This window comes from Stegastes partitus, unplaced genomic scaffold (genome assembly GCF_000690725.1).
Source record: "Stegastes partitus isolate 25-593 unplaced genomic scaffold, Stegastes_partitus-1.0.2 Scaffold2104, whole genome shotgun sequence".
Classification (NCBI taxonomy): domain Eukaryota; kingdom Metazoa; phylum Chordata; class Actinopteri; family Pomacentridae; genus Stegastes; species Stegastes partitus.
In genome coordinates, this window is record NW_007579835.1 from 17444 (window position 1) to 39889 (window position 22446).

Consider the following 22446-nt stretch of genomic DNA (forward strand, 5'->3'; position numbering starts at 1 on the left):
CATATAGCTGATAGATGCCACGAATAGCCGCTCCATTCAAACAGCATTAACTTCTCTCTAGAAAGTCAGTCTTTTTTTTTTTTTCCACAATGAGCCCCTACGGTCTCAGTTGCTAAATCTGGGCCCTCTACTAATTGTCCTGGTGGTCATTGTGGAAACTATTGCTCTGTTAATAAGATCTGAAGGCTTATGGAGGGCTTTGATGTCTGCTGCGAGGCTCTTGATTGACCGCTCTGATTGACAGTCGCTTCGTCTGCTGATCTCTCCAACTCCTGAACTCGCCCCGTCTCGCTCTTGCGGGGCTTGTGTTGAATACATAGTGGTTTTTTCTCCAGACATGCGGTCCTCCTGCGTCCGCAGTTAAGGAGTTAATGACCCTCACATGAAGCTGCCACGTAATATTTCACAAGCTTAATGATTGCACTTGAATACGAGTGTTTCCAGCGAGCTTCGTACTCGCTTCGATCCGAGGTAGAAAGGTGAGTTTCCAGAGGATAAAAGGCAACACCCTGCACTCCTTATTAGAAAGATCCCGGCTCCATAAGCTGCAACTTTATCCTCGAAACTGGCTTCAGTGCAGTGACATCACACCTGGCTACATCCATCCATGCGTTTGGAAGGGAGCACTGTACCAAGATCCAAACGGGGAGATGAGATGAAAAGGGGGGAGACAAGTAATGATGTAGTAACCAGGGGAGACGGAGGTGGCGGAATGTCGATCCATCCATCAGGATTATAATAATGCATTCCAGACAGCGTGCATCTGCGCGCCCATTCTGTATCCGTCCGTGTTTATGTATGCATAATGTACGTGAGTGCATGTGTATCCGTGCAAATGTGCGGTCGTAGCTCTCGGTCCCATTATTCCGTTCTGTCAGATCATTTCTGAATGCTGACGACAGGGGTTGATTTTTCATGTGAATGGATGAAAGGTCTGAGTTATGATGGTGTCCATATGCAGGTTCCCTCCTTGTACCACAAATGGAACAGCGCTGGCTCTTTATCATTATTAGCAACCCTCCCATAGCTCCAGCAAAATACAGACTGCATACTCTATCCCCCTGCCTCTGTTTCATTTGTCCATTAATGCCATTTTCTTGCTGCTGCTGCTGCCGCTGCCTGCTCTATCTCTTGCTCCTCTCGAGAGCAGCATAAAGGAGCATGGTGCATCACAAGATTTATGATCAATCACAAGACAGCTATAGTCCACGTCTTGAAGAATCTGTTTGAGCTTCGCATGTAGCGGTCCAATAAAGTTGACGAAGACCTGATGAGATGTTGTGAAAAAACCTCTTTAAATATCAGACTGTTTTCTTGTGCGTTGGTATTTATGATCAGTCTTGTGTTGCCGTTTTGCATATTGGCCTCCAGGCATCTGCAGAGTGATTGAAACCTCGCTGTTTTGTAACCTAACATGGGCAGAAGCTTCACCACCCTCTGGGTTTTGATGGCCATTTAGCAAATGCTCTCTTTAGGACTCTTGTTTTTTTTTTTTTTTAGCATCAAACCCAGAAATATCTGTCAAATAACTCCAACCACAAGCAAGACACAGAGTTAGTATTGATTGTGTTTTCTCTAACAAGCAGCGCACATAAGCAAGTCAGAGAGCAAGAACAACACATTTTCAATCCGCCACACCAAGTAGTTTCCTATTTTCCACACATCTTACATGCCTAAAAACGCCTGCTCACTCATCTCTTGCACTGAGCTGCCACTGATATTGGATTTCTGCCCTTTTCAGATTAAAATCACTCAAATACAAGATTGTGTCCACGTTAGAAAAACATGCTCGCATCAGCGTTCTGCCAGATGCCTTTCACGTATACACCGCGACCTCTGACCCCAGAAGTGCTCCCGACGTCCTCGCTTTATCCCGTCCGTCATCCACAGAGGCGGACACTTCAGAGCCGTAACTCACTCACCCAGCCGCTAATACTGTATTTTTGCTGAATTGCTTGCATATGTGACCGGCATTAGATTGCTTTTCTCCTCCGCGTCTCTCTGAATCCGTTCAATTTTACATGTATTCCTCTGTTAATAGTTTCTCCCTCTGCCTGCTCGATCTGTTTAGACAAATAGATAGCTGCGGCGTTCTCTACGAAAGAAAAAAAAAGATCAGGCTCCTCCTGACCAACTCCAGTTTTCCTCTTGTCTTCAATTAGCCGCCTCACACGGAGACAAGAGGCTGACGCAAACAAAAAATGAAGAATTATGACCTCCATCTGAGTGAATTCCCTCTGTCCTGCTCGCGTTGATTAAGCTGTTTCTCTTGTTGAAGCGGATGACAGCAGAACCCTGTCTCCTCCTCTCTCTAATTCTATCAGAGATGCAACAAATCAACCCTCGACCCGCATCAAGCTCATAGGGCGAAAACACCATTAACGGGCATTTTCTCTGCAGGAATATGATTTGACATCTTAATTTTCATCTGCAAACAAGCAAGCTAATCAATCACGTCACTGAGGGCGAATTTTTCATCCCCCACCCCTCCAGTCCCTCCGGTCATTTGGCAGCAGAAAGTTAATAGAGATGAGGAAAAGACTAATATTCTTACACTGACGATGAGCACTGTTCAAAGCGCTACACACACACACGCGGACGTCTAAATGTGCACAAATCTGCGAGGCATTGATTGTGAATACATTTTCCATGAGAGCAGCTGTTATGTCTTCAGCACACGAGTCCATTCACAGTAACTATAGCTTTACCGCCGCCTCCTCGTGTGGATATTGACCTCTGCCTTAGGGGCGCATTGACATTTCTGTCGAGTGCAGGTGTGCAGTATGGCCAGCTTCGGTGCTTAATGATGCATAAGATTTTCTTTGTTAGCCACGCCACACTACGCATTTACACAGCGTAGGTAAATGAGCTACAAGGGCAAAGTCTGACCACTGGACTGCAGAGATCACATTAAAATGACCCGGACATCGCGGAAATCTCTTCGGTGTGTTGAAGCTAATTGCGGCGTTATGTCCACACTGATGCGCTTATTAGAACTTATTACGGACCTGGTATTAATGAAAATTAATAAGCCGCTAAATATTTTAAAAATGAAAGCAATCAGTCACTAATTACAGCTTTTAGATTCATTATTTAGACATTTAGCCCGGGGCGCTTTAACATTTCTGTGCACAGTGAGAGATAAGATAAACATTTAATCAGAGCAGACAAGGCCATTCAGGACATTTGCCTCTGCCGCATTTTGAGTCGACTCAAAGGACAGGAGCTTTCGCGAAACGTCGACCGGTTGGATCGAACCGTGATCACGTCTCACTCGCACCCCAGTCGTGATAACTACCCGAGACTGATTGCAATGTTGTGGCACGGCGGTGCAAGAGTTAACTTCACAAAATCTTGGCACAACTGATGCTGAAGTCCATCCATCCATTTTCTATACACCGCTTAATCCTCATTAGGGTCGCGGGGGGGCTGGAGCCTATCCCAGCCGACTTAGGGCGAAGGCAGGGGACACCCTGGACAGATCGCCAGTCCATCGCAGGGCCACACTTAGAGACAGACAACCAAGCACACTCACATTCACACCTACGGACAATTTAGAATCACCAATTAACCTCAACATGTTTTTGGACTGTGTGGGAGGAAGCCGGAGAACCCGGAGAGAACCCACACTGCACGGGGAGAACATGCAAACTCCACGCAGAAAGATTCCGGTGCCCCCACCGGGACGCGAACCGGCAACCTTCTTGCTGCGAGGCAACAGTGCTACCAACTGCGCCACCTTGCAGCCCTGATGCTGAAGTGTCCCCCTTAAAAAAAATAAAATAAAAAAATGCAGCCTGAGCCTGGAGCGAGAGTTTAATCAATGTTTACTCACGGCTGCACCGAATCTGACAACAGTCTTTATTGTCATTAGCAACAGTAATGAGACTGGATATCATCACCAGGTAGGCAAACTGTTGTCATAATAACAGTCAAGTCAAACATCAGCAAGATTGCTTCATAGTTGAATAGGCATTCGCATCGCAGAAATTATACAGGACATAATATTATGATTGTCATTAAAAAGTGCTAAGCCATGTCTTCACTTCATTAAAAAAAAAAAGGAAAGGCGTTATCAGACGTTGACAAACTGCTGGAACCGTTCCTTTGAAAACGTTCCAGCAGAAGGCTTTGGAGTCCATTATAGCAATGAAGCTAAGAGATAATGCTGCACTAAAAGATTTGTTTAACAATTTACATGCAATCTTTATTAAAGCATGCGTGCAATCCTGTCAGCTTTCCTGTTCGCTATCTCGGCCTGCTTTAGCTGTAACACTGGCAGGTTATTCGTCTTCCACGACGGACTTTATCTGCACGGCGCACTTGAATATTTGTCAACTCATCTAAGAATGGCAGGTAAATTTAAAATTCTGGAAGATTGAACATTGTGCACTCTCCATAGGACCGACAACATGCATCTGAAATGTCCTGCAGAAAAAACAGGTCACAGTGTCTGCAAAACAAACTGCAAGCAAAAAAAACTGGCCAGTATCTAGTTTAGTGTTAAATAATAAAAAATAAAAACTTTGCATGTAAGCATACAGCACACAGGGGAAATACAACTTGTGTCTGAAAACTTTCCTCCAGCTCCAAATGACCATAAGTTGTTTCGGTTGATGACAAACAGACCTGCTTCTGATGTTCTAACAAGATTAGGGAATAGTTTCGGATACTAAAAAAAAAACGATTAGTGATAAAAGATTAGAAATAATCAAGCCAGTGTTTTTAATTTATTTTTTTCACCATCTTAACTGAACATTTATAATAACAGGATGCAAAGCCAAAATGTAATCCCTCAGAAAATAGCTGTAATTAGGTTATACTCTATTGAAAAAAAGCAAAAAATGCTCTGTTGTGATTTAATTTCGCAGCTTGTTTACTTACTCCTCAGTTAGAAATGTGTTTTTATCACAGAGTCGTTAAGATTTAAGGAGAACGGACATCATGTTAGTTAACCTGAACAGCATGTTCCAAGAAGACGATTTGTGAGCGACGGAAATGAATCGACAGGTGTAGGAATGCAAGCACCCCATCTCCCTCCCCTCAATCTTTCTCCTTAAAGCTTTACATTCTGCTCACTAAAGAGATTGTCCGATCCATCAGCAGCCCATCTCCCCCTGCTTCTCGTGGACGTTCGGGCCGGACACAATGGCAGTGGGAAATCACATGTCAGATGACTTCATGGTGGATGACTTTAATATCCGCCACAGTAGCCAGCGAGGCTATACGCTGGAATCATTCAATAGCCAATGAAGCCGCAGGCCACTAAACCAATATGGCGTGCTGTAGCAGAATGGATGTGTTCCATGGAAGCCCTGTCGGTCGCAGTGTAATTTAATCCAGCCCTTAGGACAAGCATCTCTCAACAGAAATGGAGGGAGGGGGGGGAAAAAATGTAAGAAATAGTTACTTGAGGGAGTGGATGAATTTTATAACCCTACACTAACCCCCATCTAAGTTTGGAGACTTCCATTTTTTCCCCTCATCTCATTTAGCACCACTGTCGATGCATAAAAGCAAAGGAAAAAAGCTGCTTTAATGGACAAATGGCCAAACACCTGGTTGCTGAGAAGCCCCTGGGAAAGAGGCAGGCTATTTGTTTAGTAGACGAGACGGAGAGACAACATCTATTCACCATGGAGACAACGGCAAACATCAGGGAGGTGCGTTAATGTTGTGTTTCCTTCCCCCTCCACCCAGTCTCTTACTCTGTAACAGCGCAAGGAGAGGGAGCGAAGCCATGTGAAATGAATAAAGCGCAGAAGTTTTTGGCCGGCTGTCAGGTTAACCGCTTCATAAAAAAGGTGCCAATTTAGAAAACAGATCACAAGAGCGTACGTTAGGGCTCGACTCAGCTGCGCCGCCGGCTCTTTCAACGCTGAAGGAAGAGGGGGGAAACACACAAAGACACCGGGGGGTTTGACAGCCACCTCGAGCTGCATTAACACCGCGGGCCAAAGTTTACAGATAAATATAGTAGAAGCAGCAACGTTTAGAAGGAGGTGTTAAATGTCAGAGCTCCACCCCTCCGCTCTCCGTTTGAGCTTTTTCCTTATGCATTGGCCACCAAAGTGCACGGGCGTTTCTCCAACAGCTGACAGAGTAACGTGCGACGCTGTGTGATTCTGCACTAATGCCAAACGTATGAGCACATAGTCATGCTTCTTATTTTGTAATAATCAGCGTATCCCTGTGACAAATGCGTTGCAGCGACTGCCGGCGACTGCTGGCAGCGACTCTCCCGTACAGACTGTGGTGGAATGGACAAACTCAACTCATTTCCACTCTATCACCTTGCTTTGATAAAACCTAATTTCCCAGGGGCTTCAGATGAACCCCCGTTCAGCTGAGCTCCTATGCCGAGAAGCAGACAACTTAACATCTAACGCGAGCTGAATGGAAGCATGACACAACGCGGAGAGGAGGGCTCTCGTTTTTGGAAAGGTGCGGCATTGTGCGGCGGGGGTGAAGTGAGCTATAACTTTCAAACTGCCTCAATTTAGCTCCCCCGTGAATTCCATTGCCATTTTAGGGAAGAGTTTTTCGTGAGTGATGAGAGCGGCGTGAAAAGCTTGGCTGAAAAGCAGAGCGTGGAAGCATCTACTCAGATCGCTGTAATGCCACTCGCAGAGTTCTGTAGTGAAGTTGAGAAAACATGGTGGAGGAATAGTGTGTCTCTCTCTCGCGCTCTGCTGTATTATTAGATGAGCTTCGGGTCAGGAAAGGGTCATCCAGGTTTTGGAATCCATGTCAAGTTAGGTTATTTGGCTTCATATTTTTCTGCGAGTGCTCGCTGCTAATAATGGGGATTGAGGTGTAGTGATATTAATATAGAAGTAAAATAGAAAAAAGGGGGATTGTCTGTCAGTCATGCCACTTTAATGCTGTTTTTCCACTGTCCCATCTGCAGTTGGGGGATAAATTAAATAAAAAACCTTAATAAATATATAAACATTCTTGATGAATGCATATATAATCTTACACATAGCATTCTGGGTCTATTTTTAGCAACTTTGCATTGTTATTGACTAATTGCAGTTAATAATTTAATCCACTGAAAACATGTTTCCTGTTCAGAAAATGTCTGTGAAGATTCTCAGTCATCCAGGTCGTGGTTATTCTGGTGGATTCATCGTAGCAACTGGACTTCCTTGAGTTCCTTGAAGACGTTTCACCCATAGACTGTATAAAAGATGGACGTAGCTACCGTGTTGGTTTCTGCACTGAGAAAATGAAGCCAGGGTTTTGCTACTTCCTGGTTGACATCTTGGATCTTTGGAGCCAAAAATCGTCGGAGGGGGGCGGAGCCATAGGAGCAGCGATTGGTCAGATGGATTGAGAGGCGGGCCCTCTCTGCCCCGCCCACATTCACCGCCTTCTGCTCGCTTCGTCTGTATTGTCGCTGCCGACTGTCAATCAAGCCAGCCACGCCCCTTGCCCCGCAAAATGTTAAAAATTCAGTATTGATTTATTTTCAGATTGGCCACCTGATCTCTGGATTTGACCATGAAAACTAATAAGAAAAAAATCCTGAGCTGTAGGAATGCAGTATTTCATGATCTGTGATGACTTCTTTTCCAATTCAAGTCTATGGGAGCCAGGGCTTTTTGGAGCCAGTGGACGTAGTGATATTGCAGGTTTTTGACACTTCCGGATTGGCTTCATTTTTCAGGGCCGGTTGCTACGTCCATCTTTTATACAGTCTTTGGTTTCACCCAAGAGGCTCCATCAGTTCTGACCAACCAGTTGGGAGTTCCAGATATCCTGAAGGAGCCATTAACACCTGAGTTTCAATTGCGGGGTTGTTGCTCCTCCCACTTGTTATATGGGTCGTTACTGCCACAAAGGGGTTCGTTAGGGTCAGAAAATGTATCGTAGTGTCTGGTTGCACCAACAGGTGGAGCCTGCTACTGTTTCCTGAGGTGGACTTACAGGTGTGTTTACAATTTAACATTTGGCAGCTCAAAATCTTGTGTTTTCCTTTAATCTCTCAACCATCCATATATATATTCCACATACAATTCATGTAGTCATGACAGGTACTCACAGATGTAGTAATACTCTCTGCCCGGTCTGAACTCAAAGCCCAAGGAGAACGGAGTGAAGAGCTGGAACTTCTCTGAGAACTTGAGCGGTCCGTTCGGCGAGTGCGGCCTGTTGCACTCCCAGCGCTTAAAGCCCTTGGCGGTGTGGTCGCATGTGCTGTAGCCGTCGTAGTTGACCATGTAGAGGACGTAGCGCTCTGTCCGCTCCTCAGGCACTGTGTCTTCATAGTGAGGACAGTAGACATCCAGGTAGTCGTTTATGCACACGTCGATGTGGTAGTCCCCACGGTGGAACCTGGCGGGAAGAGACAGGAAGAGGTTAACTTTTTATTTTTGTATTTGTATAAAGCACAGACCTCCTGATTGTCAGCGATTTGCACGCACTTCAAACATTAGGTAGACGAACTCAATCATGGTGATACGGCCGTTTGTTTACACCCCAACAGAGCCTCGGTTGTCATGGTTAAAAGTTCGTTTGAATGCAGCACGCACAGGAAGAGCGCCGGTTATATCTCTCACCAATCTTCCAGCATCATGCGGAAATTTACAAGCACCGACACTCTCATCCTTTGGCTTCAATAAATTTGGATGGCTCGGTTTATCTATAAATCTGTCTCTGAAACAGATATTTACTCAGACGTACACACTTCCAAACTGAAGTATCCAACTCTGAGAAAATATGCTTACATTTTTTTTGTAGATCTCTCAAGGAAAAAAAAAAAAAAAAGCATTTACTTGAGGATTTTTCCACTGTAAAAAAAAAAAGTGCAAAGTAGAAATGGTCACAGGGATGCAGGATGGCGGGGATGGTCCAGACAGTAAATGTCATGATTGGAAAAATACAGGGCCTGGCTGTCTCTGAGGGCTGTGCAGTGAGGCATCTTTACAGCAGCAATGATCTAGAACGGGCCGCACAGGGTCAGAGGGCTTCAATACATACAGGGAGATTCATCAAAAGGCCACACACTGTCACAAGCTACCATCTACACACACACACGACCACAATCTCTTCTCTGCTGCCCAGAAAATAGGCTTCTCGGCTGTGGAATTTTTCACAGCTACCAAAAATTAGAAGAAGCCTTTATTTGTCAGAAACACATTCTCTTTTTTCGCAGTTCGGAGTTAGAGTGCAGGTTAGGGTTGGGGATCTTGGTTGACAGCGGCGGCTTGACAGCAACCCAGAGCCTCGGCCATCGAGCTGCCCGGCGAGCAATTCCTGTTCTGGCTGATTTAAGGTGGCATGATGCTCGAGTTGGGGTCACAGTCGGGTGGGGGGGGGCTTCACGGAGACAAACCTGCAAACTTGTTAGGGATTCCACCAATCAAGCACTGAAGCACTGAGTGACGGCGCAAAGTCGCCAAGTCCACACGCGGCACAGCTGATGCCGCCGACTTATTGCACCCAGAAGCCAGGTGGTGTGCGCCTATAATTGAGACCCAGTCTTAAATGTTGTAAGAGCACAACCTTACAAGAGTTTCGACAAAACTTTTAATTGAAAACCGCCACCGCTGTCTATAAGAAGGGCTCCTCGAGTCCCAGGACGCACAAAGGGGGCAGAGCGTATGACAGGCAAAAAATAATTTTATCCTAAGGACTCTGGAGCCTGAGGATTAACATACTGAAGCGGCACGGTGACCTCTTTCTCTCTCTTGCCGCGCAATCATCTCTGTTGCACTCGTGTTTAAAAAAAAAAATAAAATAAAAAATGTCCGTTAAGTCATTTCTAAAGAAGCAGCAATTCACGGCTAATTTGAATAGTGGGTAGAGGTTATAAAGAACAAGGACACAGTAGGAATAAAATACTAGTGGAGAAAAAAAACACAATTTTAACTAAAACATCTTCAGATGCTGATGAAAATATATGTTGCACAGTGGTATAAATATCTCTCTCCCTCTTTTTTTTTTTTCCCCCTTTCCACCCACTTATTTGCTTTCTCAATTCAGAACTGCGGCTCTGTTGTTGCTTCAGCGTGGTGTCGGGAGTTCTGACTAAGGAATTGATCTTCTACAATCAAATCGCTGCATATGCACTGAAAACCATTATCCTGCTTGACTTCCTTCAGTCTGCACTTCATGTAGACAAACTACACGGAATTACAATCGCAAACCGGGCCACTCGTTTTGTAGATCAAATAGCAATTTGAGCAGAATCTGGTTGTGATGCCTTCACTTGTCACTTAATTCATGTTGGTATAATGGAATGATTAATGCAACAATCAAGCGACAAATTGAACCGAGCCATTTTTCATTACTGTGATCATGTGTCTCCACTGGCTCTGCCCTGTATATTTATATGGATGTGTGTATATGTGAGCATGAGCTAGCATGAAATGTTGTTGTGTTTTTTTTCTCCCTGTGTTTACCCATGTAGGGTAAATACCAATGTGAGGGTGTTTACAACCAAGGCATGGAGTAGCTCATCTGTAACATTTCATTTAAAACATGTCTCTGGAGGTCCAGGAAGAGCCATGCATCTCTCTCACTGCTTTAAAATGTCACTGACTTAATGGTCACATCCTCCCATCCGCTCGTCCCGGCTTCTGTCTATGTGTACTCTGTGTGTGTGTGTGTGCGAGAGAGAGAGAAGAAGAATTAGAGTGTGTATGCGTGTGCATGTCCGTGCGAGTGTGTGTGTGTGTGTGTGTGATGTTTCAGCTGCCCTTCTCTCAGTGCCTCAGCAGTCAGAATAGTGGCTCGTGGCCCTGACTGCAAATGAAGCAGAGGATGTTTGGGTGAGTGAGCACATAAAAAGGGACAGGACAGGCATTTGTAACATGTAACGCACTCACACACACACACACACACACACACACACACACACACACACACACACATATATATATACGGGCAGCAAACACACATGCAGCACACACCTCCACGCGCACACGCGCTCGTTAGACACACACATACATTAGGTTTGTGTTATCAGTTGAGTGAGCTCCCTGGCACATTGGCAAAGGAACAGCAGTGAGACAGCCAGAAGCTGCTAATGGCACCGAGTGAGAAAGAGAGTGAGGGTGAGAAACAGACAGGGAGGGAGAGAGAGAGAGAGAAAGGACCTGCTTCCAAAAGAGGGTGAGGGAATACAAAAAAAAAAAAGAGACAGCAAGACTGAATACTGCAGATAGCATTGCCAGGCGCTTCGTGAATCTTTGCAGGAGTTATTCAACCATGCATTCATCATTAAAGCAGATTCTGCTAAAACTGTATATGTGCATGACATGAGTGTGTGCATTTTCTCCAAGTCTATTCAGTGAAGGATTGTCATCGAGATGTGTCCCGGGAAACTTCTCGTATTTTGCAGAAAGCCGTGTTTATTGTCCTTATAAAAACCCTGTTATCATGGGACTAATGTGAGTTTTAGATGCGGCTGGTGTCTTGTTTATAGCGATGGCAGCTTTAATCGGCTGTTGCTGTATAAACAGTCCCCACTTCTTCAGCAGAAAGAGGAAACAGTTCTTTACCGCAAAACGGACCTGTGTTACATACACACCCACCCCCCCTCTGTGTGTGTTGGTTACACAAGCACCGAGATGTTGCACCAATGTAATGTAAATCAAGGCTGCGCCGTGTGCTCTGTTAGAATTCACAAGAGTGAAATATGGGTAGTGTAGTAGCGCTGGGTTCAATAGAAAAAGAATAACTGCAAAGGCACTGCAGGATCAGCCAATCTCGAGGGCACAAAAGAAAATGTAAATTAAAGCTGCATCAAAATTGGCTGTTCTGTGCATTTGTATGAGGAGCCAGAATAATGGGTTTCCGCAGCCTTTCATGCTAATCATTCAACGCATTGATCAGTGTTGCACAGCAGCATGTAAAATAAGGCACGGAAAATAATTAAAGAAGCCGATTAAACATTAGATTTCCTTATATTGTCTTTAAATGGTCAATGCTCAGCTTTTAGAGGTGACACCTTCCACCTGTTGCTGTGTACAAAAGAAGGTTGCAGATGCATAACAGCTAGCCAATCAGATGTGTTATTGATGCACCATTGGCTGGGTTGAATCTTTAGCAACACATCGCTTATGACTTTAAATTAAAGTAAAGTAAAATATAAGCAGGAGATGGCAAACACGTGGAACAAATACCAATTTAATGAATCAACACATACAACCAGGGCACCACATTCCATACAGGAAGATGTGAATTTCTATCATACTGGGAACCAGTGCCGATACAAACTGTCCAGATGGAGCTGGCTCGCTAAGTTGCCCTCTCACTCCTACTCCGATGCCACACACACATGCACACACAATCAACCCAACCACCACAATCGCTTCCCTGTATTTTACAACATACTTCTGGGCGACGCCACGAGCGACAATCTTTCCCCATTCTTGCGAGAAACCGTGGCGGCGCGGGATGGCGGCGGATGCCTTCTAGGAGTAAAATAGGTAATTAAGGAGCAAACTTGGATTGCAGGCTAATTGTCAAATGGCGATAATTGCACGTCTTTGTTATGCCACAGCTGTCCCAGTGAGCTCCGGGTCGCAGCACAAAGCCAGAGAAATCAGATGGACACAGAGCGTGGGTGCATGTTAGTCAGTAACTGAGAGAGAGAGAGAGAGGAGGGGGGAGATCATCTTTATTACCAACTGATTACATTTTCACTCCGCCTCCTCAGGGTTAAAAACTGAGGGCCAAGTATTGTCGGCACACACACACATAGAGACACTTGCACATGCAAACACAGAGTCACAAACAGAAGAGAGTGAGTTTGGGAGAGCTGGAACAGTGAAGTGAATGCAGGGTAAGGTGGCACACCACTGCAGTTGCTGATTGGCTCATTTCCATTTCAATTACACAGCCCAGTGACATTGCTGTGCATACACCCGGGCACGCACACACACTCGCAGAGAGACAAACATACACACAACTACATGTACAGGCACGCACACACACACACTGTACCCTACACACTCCCATCAGCCACTTCTCGGAGCTGTGCATCGGTGGCTGCAGACAGAAAGCAAGGAGGACAGGGAGAGATAGATAACCTGAGTGAAAGAGAAAGACAGAGGAGCAGAGCAAGAGCTCAGTAGCAGGCAGAGCCAGAGAGCAATCCAAGTCATCTAACCAGCTGAATAAGTGAGATTCAATAGAAAGAGGAACTTTTCAATCCGCTGCCGTAGCACAGCACTACTCTAAATACCACTGCTCAGAGGTGTGACCCCAGAGAACAGGCTGAGACTGATTACTAACACAGGATATCAGTGGATTAAAAAGGTTTGGTGTTAAATATTTTTTTTTTACTCTTTTGTGTGGGAGGAGATGCTGACAAAAAAAATCTTCAACGCTTGTCTCGTGTCTCCTATGTTGTTTTTTTAAGGGGAACACAGTATGAAGCGATACCGTGCAACCCACCGACTTTAACCTTAGGGCATCTCTGTATAAAACATCACACTTTGTCAGAGAGATTGTCACTGCACAAGTGTAACGACAACAGTTTGACTTTCAGGGTGGACCGCTGATGAATGCGCGGTGACAAAACGCTGTGAACTTTTTTTTATGTTAAAACTGCCTGAAACAATCCAGCTCCGTGTTCTTTAGCGGCGGAGACTTTGACAAGAAACTGTCAAGACAAAAGCGCTTAAACGCTGTTGACAGGTGCTTGCATTTACAAAGTCAAAGCCCCATCTACCTCAGTATAAAAGATCATCTTTTTGTTTGTCTCCGCCGCCTGTTCCCTCTGTTCTCTGTGTATTTTCTTGCTCCTACCCCCCTTTTTTTCCCTTTTCCCCGATTCTTTCCGCCTGCCTGCGTTTCCTCGCTTTGCCCAGGCCCCGCTCATGACCCCAAATCAGATCTATTTACATTATTTCACCTCTCCCTGTTGAAATTCATACATCTGATATATTTTCAATTCAATATCCTCAGGCAATGTTCCGTTGCCTGATAAATCAAATCACAGTAACCCAGAAACTAGAAATGCACCGGGACCCTAAAAGGCAAATGCGTTATTGTTTTCTCCCCCAACTTTTTTGACTGCATCCTGTTGAGTGTGTGTGTGTATATATACGGATGTGTTTTGGGTACGTGTTCCCAAAGTGAAAGATCATTTGTTGATTTCGGTCCGCGGGGAATATATGTTTATCCGAGAGGAGGTGAACTCTGACTGAACCCTGGCTGGAGTACACATGCGAAAGGGCCCATTCAGGACCTTTCAACACTTAAGCCGCAAGCACACATCGCAAACACTTCTCGATATAGTTTGCACAGTTGTCTAATTACAGATGATTGGTGCGGGTCGGAGGATGAAAGAGGGGGGAAGAAAGAATGAACTGACAGACGCAGAAAGGCTAAGGGTGGGTGGAACAAGAGCGAGGCTGTTGCACTTCATCATTCATGTTCTTAACAGCGGCGAGAAAAGGACTCGGCCTTCCAGACAGATATTCACCTTATTACTGATGGCAAAAAAAAAGGAGCGTGGTGGGGAAGAAGGGTGAAGAACTGATAACTGCATCCAGTATTTCCACATCCACACTCATCTTGACTGTAAAATTAAATTCCTCACCAGCCCCACTATTTCAGCAATTTGGGACCTCGAGATGGAAAACATATTTCTTTATGTCTAGCAAGAAATGGCAATACCACCTTCTGGGATTCTCATACAGTAATAAGCAACTCTTTTACAACAAGTCAGGCAGCAACAGTCTTGGCTCTTAAGTGGGCTCGAACGCCGCACAAAAAAGACGTCAAAACAGGGAATGTGTTAAAGGAGCCTTCTGGTTTATTAACAATACAATGGAGTTTGTATAGAAAAGTGTTTGGACAGATTCTAAACAAGCCAGATTATCTAATCCAGACAAAAATGCGGATGATAATCACTTAATACACAGTAAAACTTTGTGTGCACGCAAGATGAGAAGGCTATATTTGAACAAAAGTTGGACGTTTAGGCAATAACTTTAACTTTTGCATTTTCTGGCTGTTTGTTTCTCGCCCCGTCAGATTTACTTGTAGCTTCTAGATGTCAGCAATGAGTTCTTAAATCTACAATCTTCTTGCTCTACTCTCGACTTGGTTGCACCAACGTCATGGAGCTTTAGGAAAAAAGAAATCTAAGTAAATAATACCATGTAAATAAGAGACGCAGCTCCAAAAATACAAGCACTGAGGTGGGAGAGAAAAGCAGTGAAGTCAGAGGACGAATATGTGAGGAGTGTCAACTTGTTTGTATGAGATGACAGCCGCATTCCTTGCTGGCTAACTGGCCGATAGGCTTACAGCGCCGGTGGGGGTTAGCGGAGAAGACACGGTGACATCAGACCTATAGAGTATCACGTATTGCTGCTGTTGCCTCAGGGACACACTGGAGTCATGCGTGTATATATTTTTTAATATATTTATACGGGATGGCTGCGATGTAATGGACAAACGCGTACAGACAAAAGTGCGTAGCTGCTGGTCACGGTGCGTTTTATTGTGTCCATCTGCTGGAGCTTTATGGAGGCTGTACTCCAGGCTCAGAGCAGGTGGTCAGCCCAGTATAATATACTGACTGTCAGCAGCGAGGGACACAGGGACGTACCCATGCATTCCTCCAGCTCTCCTTCTCACATGGAGTTTCATCCACTCTTCTACATCATTCCATCCCCCTTCTGCCCCCCTCACACTTCTTTTACCCCCTCTCCCACCACCACCACCACCACCGCCACCCTTGACTGTGATCTTACAATATTCATTTCTGCCATTTATGTCTGTCAGGGCTCATTTTGCCCCCAGGGAGACAATGAATTAAGAGTAGTGACAGACAAGTTCTTGTTCTGCTCTTGGTGCTGAGTGAAACGGCGAGATGTAGGGCTCCAGTGAGTGTTTGATGTAGTCTGCATCAGCATGCTGCAGCTCAAGTCCAAAACAGAAGGGAAAAAAAAAAAAAAGGCAGACAGATACTTCCTCTGAGCTCATCTACTCACTACTCTGCCAAACAACCATTTTTATGGGTGTGTAACTCTGATGTGTGTGTAGGCTATATGTGTGAGTGAATGGCTGAATATGTGCATGTGTATATCTCACTGTGTGTAAAAGGCTTTCTTTATGTCTCCTCTCATCACCAAGGGAGTCAGGCAAAAATGACACATCCCCCCAACATCCTGTCAGGCCCCGGGGCCATTCTTCTGAATCATTGCTGCCCCAAACTCCACTTCAATCCCTTTGTAAATACTGTACACTTTGACATGTTTACTGGGACCGGAGTGGGTGTATGCTTTGCCTGTAGAGACATGTGTGTTTATACATGGTCACACACGAGCAGTTAGTATCAATTAATAGCTACGTATCATTGAGTGGTGAGATGTGTTGGCCATTAATCATCAGTCATTGTTTTATAGTGACAGGGTATTTGGCAGCTGAGACAGAACAGCAGCAATGAAACGGCTCTGAGCCGTGTAACATGTCTTCCTAATGTGAGTGAGGGAGGGAGAGAAGGGCATCCTATACAAACAGGGACATGGTTGAAACCTTGGTCTGTTGTTTACTTCATTAAATGCACTCGGTTCTGAATGGCAAGCCGGCTAGCTCTGGATAGGTTCCAGGAGGTTAGATAAACACAAATACTGCACATGGCTGCTAAAAGTTGCCATGTGTCTGCAGCAATTAATGTTTAGTAACTGACATAACTAAACACTTTGATAGGTGGGGTAATAAGCACGTGTAAACACAGGAAACATTCCCAGGTGCACGCTCGCATTCGAGCAGTAGGCAGCATTGCATAATGTCCCTGGTGCAAACCTTAAATGGAACTAAAATGGTCTCTTCAAAGCAGATGAAGCAGTCATTGGATTGAAAAAAAGAAACACGCTTGTTGAAATTAAAAATGTGCACCATTTCCCATCATGCTAATTTTGTCTCACACACTATTCAGAAGAACGTAATCAACACAGTGCTGAGGTACATTGGATAATGTCCCTGGTGGGGACCTTAAATGCATTTAAGAAGTCTCTTCTTAGAGGGATGAAGCTGTGGCTGTATTGAAAAAGGTTTTTAAACATGCAGTGCTTACTGTCACTTTGTGATTTCAAATTGACATTTAAACATGATAAAGTAGTTCCTGATGTTTTTTTTTTTTGAGGGAGCATGTGCTCAGTGGACATCTCCTTTTTGAAAAGGCTGTTCCAAACATCCCCTCTCCCCTACTCTCTTTCTACTCGGTCCACCTCCTGTGGCCCACCTGTATATGGCACATTACAGAAGAATGTCAGCCCACTTTTATTTTCTGTAGTTGCTCTGTAAGCCCTCCTCTCTCTGTCTCTCAGGACAAATGATCAGCAGATGGATGGAGGAGTGAAGTGAGTAGGATAACTGGCAAAAAGGGCATAGATGGACAAAAAAAAATAAAAATAAAGGAAGCATATCACGTGGGAGCTGCAGGAGAAATGCGGAGTGGGAGGAGGGAAAAAAAGAAGAAAGACATGGATGAAGGTTTAAAAGGTGTAAAAGATGGAGGGGAGCATGAAGGGAAAAGGGTAAATATGTGGGTAGAGGAAATCAGAAGCCAGGATGAAAAGAGAAAAGAAGCAGCCGTGAAAAGAGGACCCACAAGCTCGCATGTGTCCTGCTTGTTTCATCTCAGCGCAGCTGTATTCTCACCAGTTGCACCGATCATTAAGACTCACATCACCACGTTGCGCACACATGCACACCGACGCTGACCTCCCCCTGACATCCCGGCATACTGTATATACACTAAATACACGAGGGAAAGCTCACACGCTGACCTTCAAGGTAGGTTGTCATGGAGCTGTGTCAGGATGTTATAATGTCACCACTTCCATGAAACCCTTGCCCCTTTTCACAGTTCACAAACCACTAACAGCGTACCGTGTGCTACCGCGTGTGCATGGATGCATAGCGTCAGGCTTTCTGAGATGGCAGCAGATTTAGGATGAGTTAGGTATGGAACACTTAACAAGGGAGCCATGGGAAGCCAAATGGTGGCTGTTGTGTGTTTATCTGGGCGAAATAATTGCTTTACTGACAGACTGTAGCTATAGTTGTCCCTGCCTGTACATCACGGTTGTCATATGAAAGCTATCCTTCCTTCCTTCCTTCCTTCCTTTAGGGATTCGTCTTTCCAAATGAGTAAACTCCTCATTGAATGTAACTCTTGTACCGTCTTTCTTCTCAAATATATTCATTGAAAAGGCTGTTTTATTTCATCTCTGCGCGTAGATCTAGAAACCAATCTGGTTCAGATTTAAATTGAAACCAAGCTGAAACTAGAAAACTCTGACAAGTGCTTCATATGATGCGGTCAAAGATGAATCATCCGATGTTTAGTTTCTTTCTTAATAGAAACACCTTTAGCGTATTTACTAGAGCCGAACCGATACTAGATTTTCAGGAAGTAAAACATGAAAACACCAATATATCATCTAATAAAACACAAGCAAAAGTGACACGGCAGTTATTAAAGAGTCGCATCGAACACAAAAAATGGTGGTGGGGTCATTCGTACTACCATCTGCTCAGCTGTGATGCACGCTCTGCTACATGTGCTGCAGAAACGTTGAAGCTGGAGCTGTTTTGCCGGACAAACCATGCGTCGACACCATTTCTGAAGTACCCCAAGCATCTATTACTACAGTTTTCCATATCGGTGCATATTGGACATATCTGTGATAGACCAACGAAATCAGCAGACCGATAAATTAGTTTAAGGTTCGGAGATAGACTCGCAGTTTTAGATGATATCTAGCTGCTGCCCCTGCGTGGTTTGAATGAACTTATTTTTCTGTAAGTGTCTGCCAAATACATGTAGCATAATGTCAAGTCTGAATGCCTACAGTGTTGATGTAACGTGATATTATTGTAAAGATTCCAGTGTGTGGACTGACCTTGGAATGCAGCCATAGCATATCACGTTATTAAATGTAGTGGTGGAAAACTGTACACCTACTTTCAAAAAAGGTGAACAAGTGCAGCTGTGAATCTTGCAGCTCTCCACCGTCTTGTTAACTAAGATGTCTCTCCATTAGTTAAACCTCTCTCCCTCCCTCAGCTTGACATTTATACTTCCAGGGTCATTCCTTGATTCCGGCCTTGATTCCTTCCAGATATTTTTTTCGTACTACGCGAGCCGGAGCAGACCGCTGCTGATAAAAAAATCCTGTTTGGAGACGTTTTGTTAGGCACCAGCCACCCGTCGCGCGGAGTTAAAAACTATATGATAAAGCTTGTTAGGATTTCTACGGCAAATGTTTGCTCCAGGCTGATTCGCTTCGCCGTAATCTATACAGTTCCTCCTCCAGGTCTCGCACACTTAAGCTCGTCGTAAATATTGCAAAATATTTAGCTTGTTCGCTTAATGAGAGGATATATCAGCCATTCATTTCACCACTAATTACTGTCTTAAGGCAATACAAGGGGGCTGTGAAGTGAAATGTAGTACAATCTCACATTAGAGCAAACCGGTCCGTGATCTAAACACTAACCAGCTGTTGCTCGGCAGAAGACGGTTTTTTCTGATTCATATTTTTTTCCCCCCGAGGATAGTCACAATAAAACACAATATTTCACTGTACTGAAGGATTCTCTGAACGAATGGTTGTAGTTGATGTGTTGACATGTTTTATCACAGCGTCATGTTTTGGCCCCCGCTATTATCTGCACCAGTCTAGACGGTGTACACCCATCTGAGTAATAATGTCTACACAATAAAGCTTTGGGAAAAAGTGTTGACACATCCATCAGATAAGAGAAAACAGCAATATTCCCGGATGGCTATCATTCTGGCTGCTGCCCAAATCAAGTTTTAAAATGTAAAAAATGCTTATAAAGGGTTAATAAAGGCTTTCATCTTAACAGTGGAAAAAAAAACTCAGCGATCACAATCAGATTACAAGAACCGCACTGGCCGGCCTTCTCCTCAGACAGGATGACAACTTTCAAGTTCAATCGCAACTTTTAAAGAACAATCGAAATTCACCAACATCCTCAGTGTTATGACTCTGTTATTGAACCGGAGATACGGCAGACAGGAGACGTGGTTGATGTGGCAGTAGAGGAGGTAATTTCCAGAGCATCTGCTGATTGTAAAAGGCAGAGTGTTTTAAGAGCAGATGGTTATGGAGAGATGATGGAAGTTCTTCATAACCTGCTCGAGCACAAAGCAGCAGCGGCGGCGGCGGGAGTGTTTTCTAACGAGGGGGCTGTTGTTTCTAGACATGAGAAGGACTTTTTTTTTAGCATTTTCTCAGCTGGAAAACAGGAACATATGCAGACATGAGGAGGTAGTTATGCAGGAAGTATGCAGGTGCATCTGTGAATATATATTTATTCTCATTTAATCTGTTGATTATTTTTTTGGCTAATTGATTAATCCTTTAGTCTATTATGCCACTTGTTTAACTTGGAAAACTTTCCCAAACTCTTAAAATGTGCTAAAGAAAAGACAAATATGTAGTATATTTGAGACAGTGAGTTTTTCAAATTCCTGCTTAACAGAAGCTAAACAGTACATATTGTGTGTATGTGTGTTTTTACACGTGTGTGCCAGAGAGAGATAAATCGCGGCAGAGAGATATAGCGAGGCGGTCAGGAGGACAGAGCAGTAGCTGTGACTCCAGGGGGATCAGCAATGTTTTCGCCGGTGGGGAGTTGACATATGGGCCTCTCTGCTAATTCCTCATGCCTGTTTAAAAGCTATACGGTCCTTTAGCTCCGGCACTGTATACACGCGTGTGCATGCATGTGCAGAAAGTCTGTATTAATGCAGCAAGTTTGTGCACGTGTGTGTGTGCGTGTGTGTGTGTGTGGGTTTGGTATGAACAAAGCATTTTCCAGGACCTTCAGGGTCAGCCTCCCATGGAGAAGCTGTCAAGGTCCCAGGCAGGGGGTTAAGTGGTGTGTCGGGTACTTGTGCTGTGTGTCTTATTGTGGGCAATGCCTGTGTTATATAGGCCAGCAAAGGTCACTATGTAATATAGACATGAGTTTGCACACGCTCACGCTCGCACGACCGCACAAATCTGAATGTATACATGTCCACACATAAATCCCTAAAAGTTAAACCGTACAGTTCAGGGTCAGTTTGCAGTTATCCTTGTGTTGCTCTCATTATAAATGGCTGCATTACTGAGGCCTTGGTTTGGCTGCATCGTTTTTTTTTTTCTTTTAATTCATTGCACGCAGACCTTGTTCCGTGCAAACTGCATATTTTGTGTTATGCGGCAGACAAATCTATTCAACAGAAAATGATTTAAAAACTACCAGTAAAGCACAAGCGCGTCTGGTTAATTAAGTTGCAACGCTGACCAAATTTATCACAAGCCGACCGTACGTTTCTGTGTTTTACAATAGTAACCGCGGATAACCTTCAAGTGTTACGAATCGACAAGGTTTGTGCTTTGTTGGTTGAGACGGCACCACGAATACTTTGCGAGCGTGGAGGAACTTTCCACCTGAAGAAACTACTGGTGTTTTCAAAGAGCAGCAAAAAAACAGGATCAAACCATGCAAAGTGGGAGCAGTCAGTCTTGTCCTTGCCTTTGATCCCAACTCAGCCCTGTTTAAAAGACATAGTTGGAAGGAGCAGGAACTCTGTCAGTTTAACAGAGCTTTGTGTCACGTCAAACAAGCTAAAAGATTCTCAGCGTGCCTTTGTTCTGGGCCGCGGGCGATTAGCGTTACAAGAACGCTGCGCACGCTGTGGGGTGACCTTACTGTATGTGCATTTTTAACCAGCTCTTCTTATTCTCCTGTTTGCGTAGGCTTCGGAACGCCAGCCCCTTTCCAAACCCATTATTAATGAGAGGAAAAGTAAGCCTGTTTTACTTTCATGCACACCCAAAACCTCATCTTTTCAAATCCAAATATAGGCCCACACACAGAAATCCCTTCCCCAATCATTCCTCTGATAATAGAGATTCTGATTGATTCTTTCCAAACCAAAACCAGTTCTTGATTCAAAGTAATTGGCCTAGTTGAGTTTCCTCTTTGGAGAAGGAGGAGGAGGATGGAGGAGGGGGGGAAACAAAAGGTTTTGGCACTAAAACAAGGTCTGTAGGTCGTGTCTTGGTGGGCACAAGCTACATTCTGTTCACACTTCCAACTGTGAGTTCATGAACTATTGAACTCGCCTCATGGAGCAGGAAATTGAAACAATAAGCTTTTTGGAAAGGAAAATGAAATCTCAACACAGAGATGGGATTTGTTATACGAGAAAATTATTCTTTGTGCTGTTTATTGATGCGCTCTAGTTGGTGTGGGAAAACAAGCGCACACATGCACACACACACACACACACACAACGGGGAGGGTTTTATGGACGCGAGTGGTGACACGCTGTGGACAGGTTTTGGGAGGTTTACCGACATGTGTGGTCTAAAGTTAGCGCAGTTGGGGAGAATGCCTTCCATCCTTGCGTCCATCCATCCCTGAACGTACCCCCTCCTCCCCAGC

The 22446-nt window shown here is 44.5% G+C and overlaps 1 protein-coding gene across 1 annotated transcript in view; it reads right to left on the reverse strand.

Annotated features, from left to right (window-relative positions):
* LOC103373947 (ephrin-A5) overlaps positions 1-8581 on the reverse strand; it is a 20234-nt gene extending 11653 nt beyond the window's left edge. The window contains exons 1-2 of the mRNA XM_008303961.1: positions 8565-8581; positions 8048-8340 (exon numbers count right to left, since the gene is read on the reverse strand). Of these exons, the coding sequence (XP_008302183.1) occupies positions 8048-8340; positions 8565-8581 (310 nt within the window). The remainder of the gene's footprint in view (positions 1-8047; positions 8341-8564) is intronic.
* Between the last annotated feature and the right edge of the window lie 13865 nt (positions 8582-22446).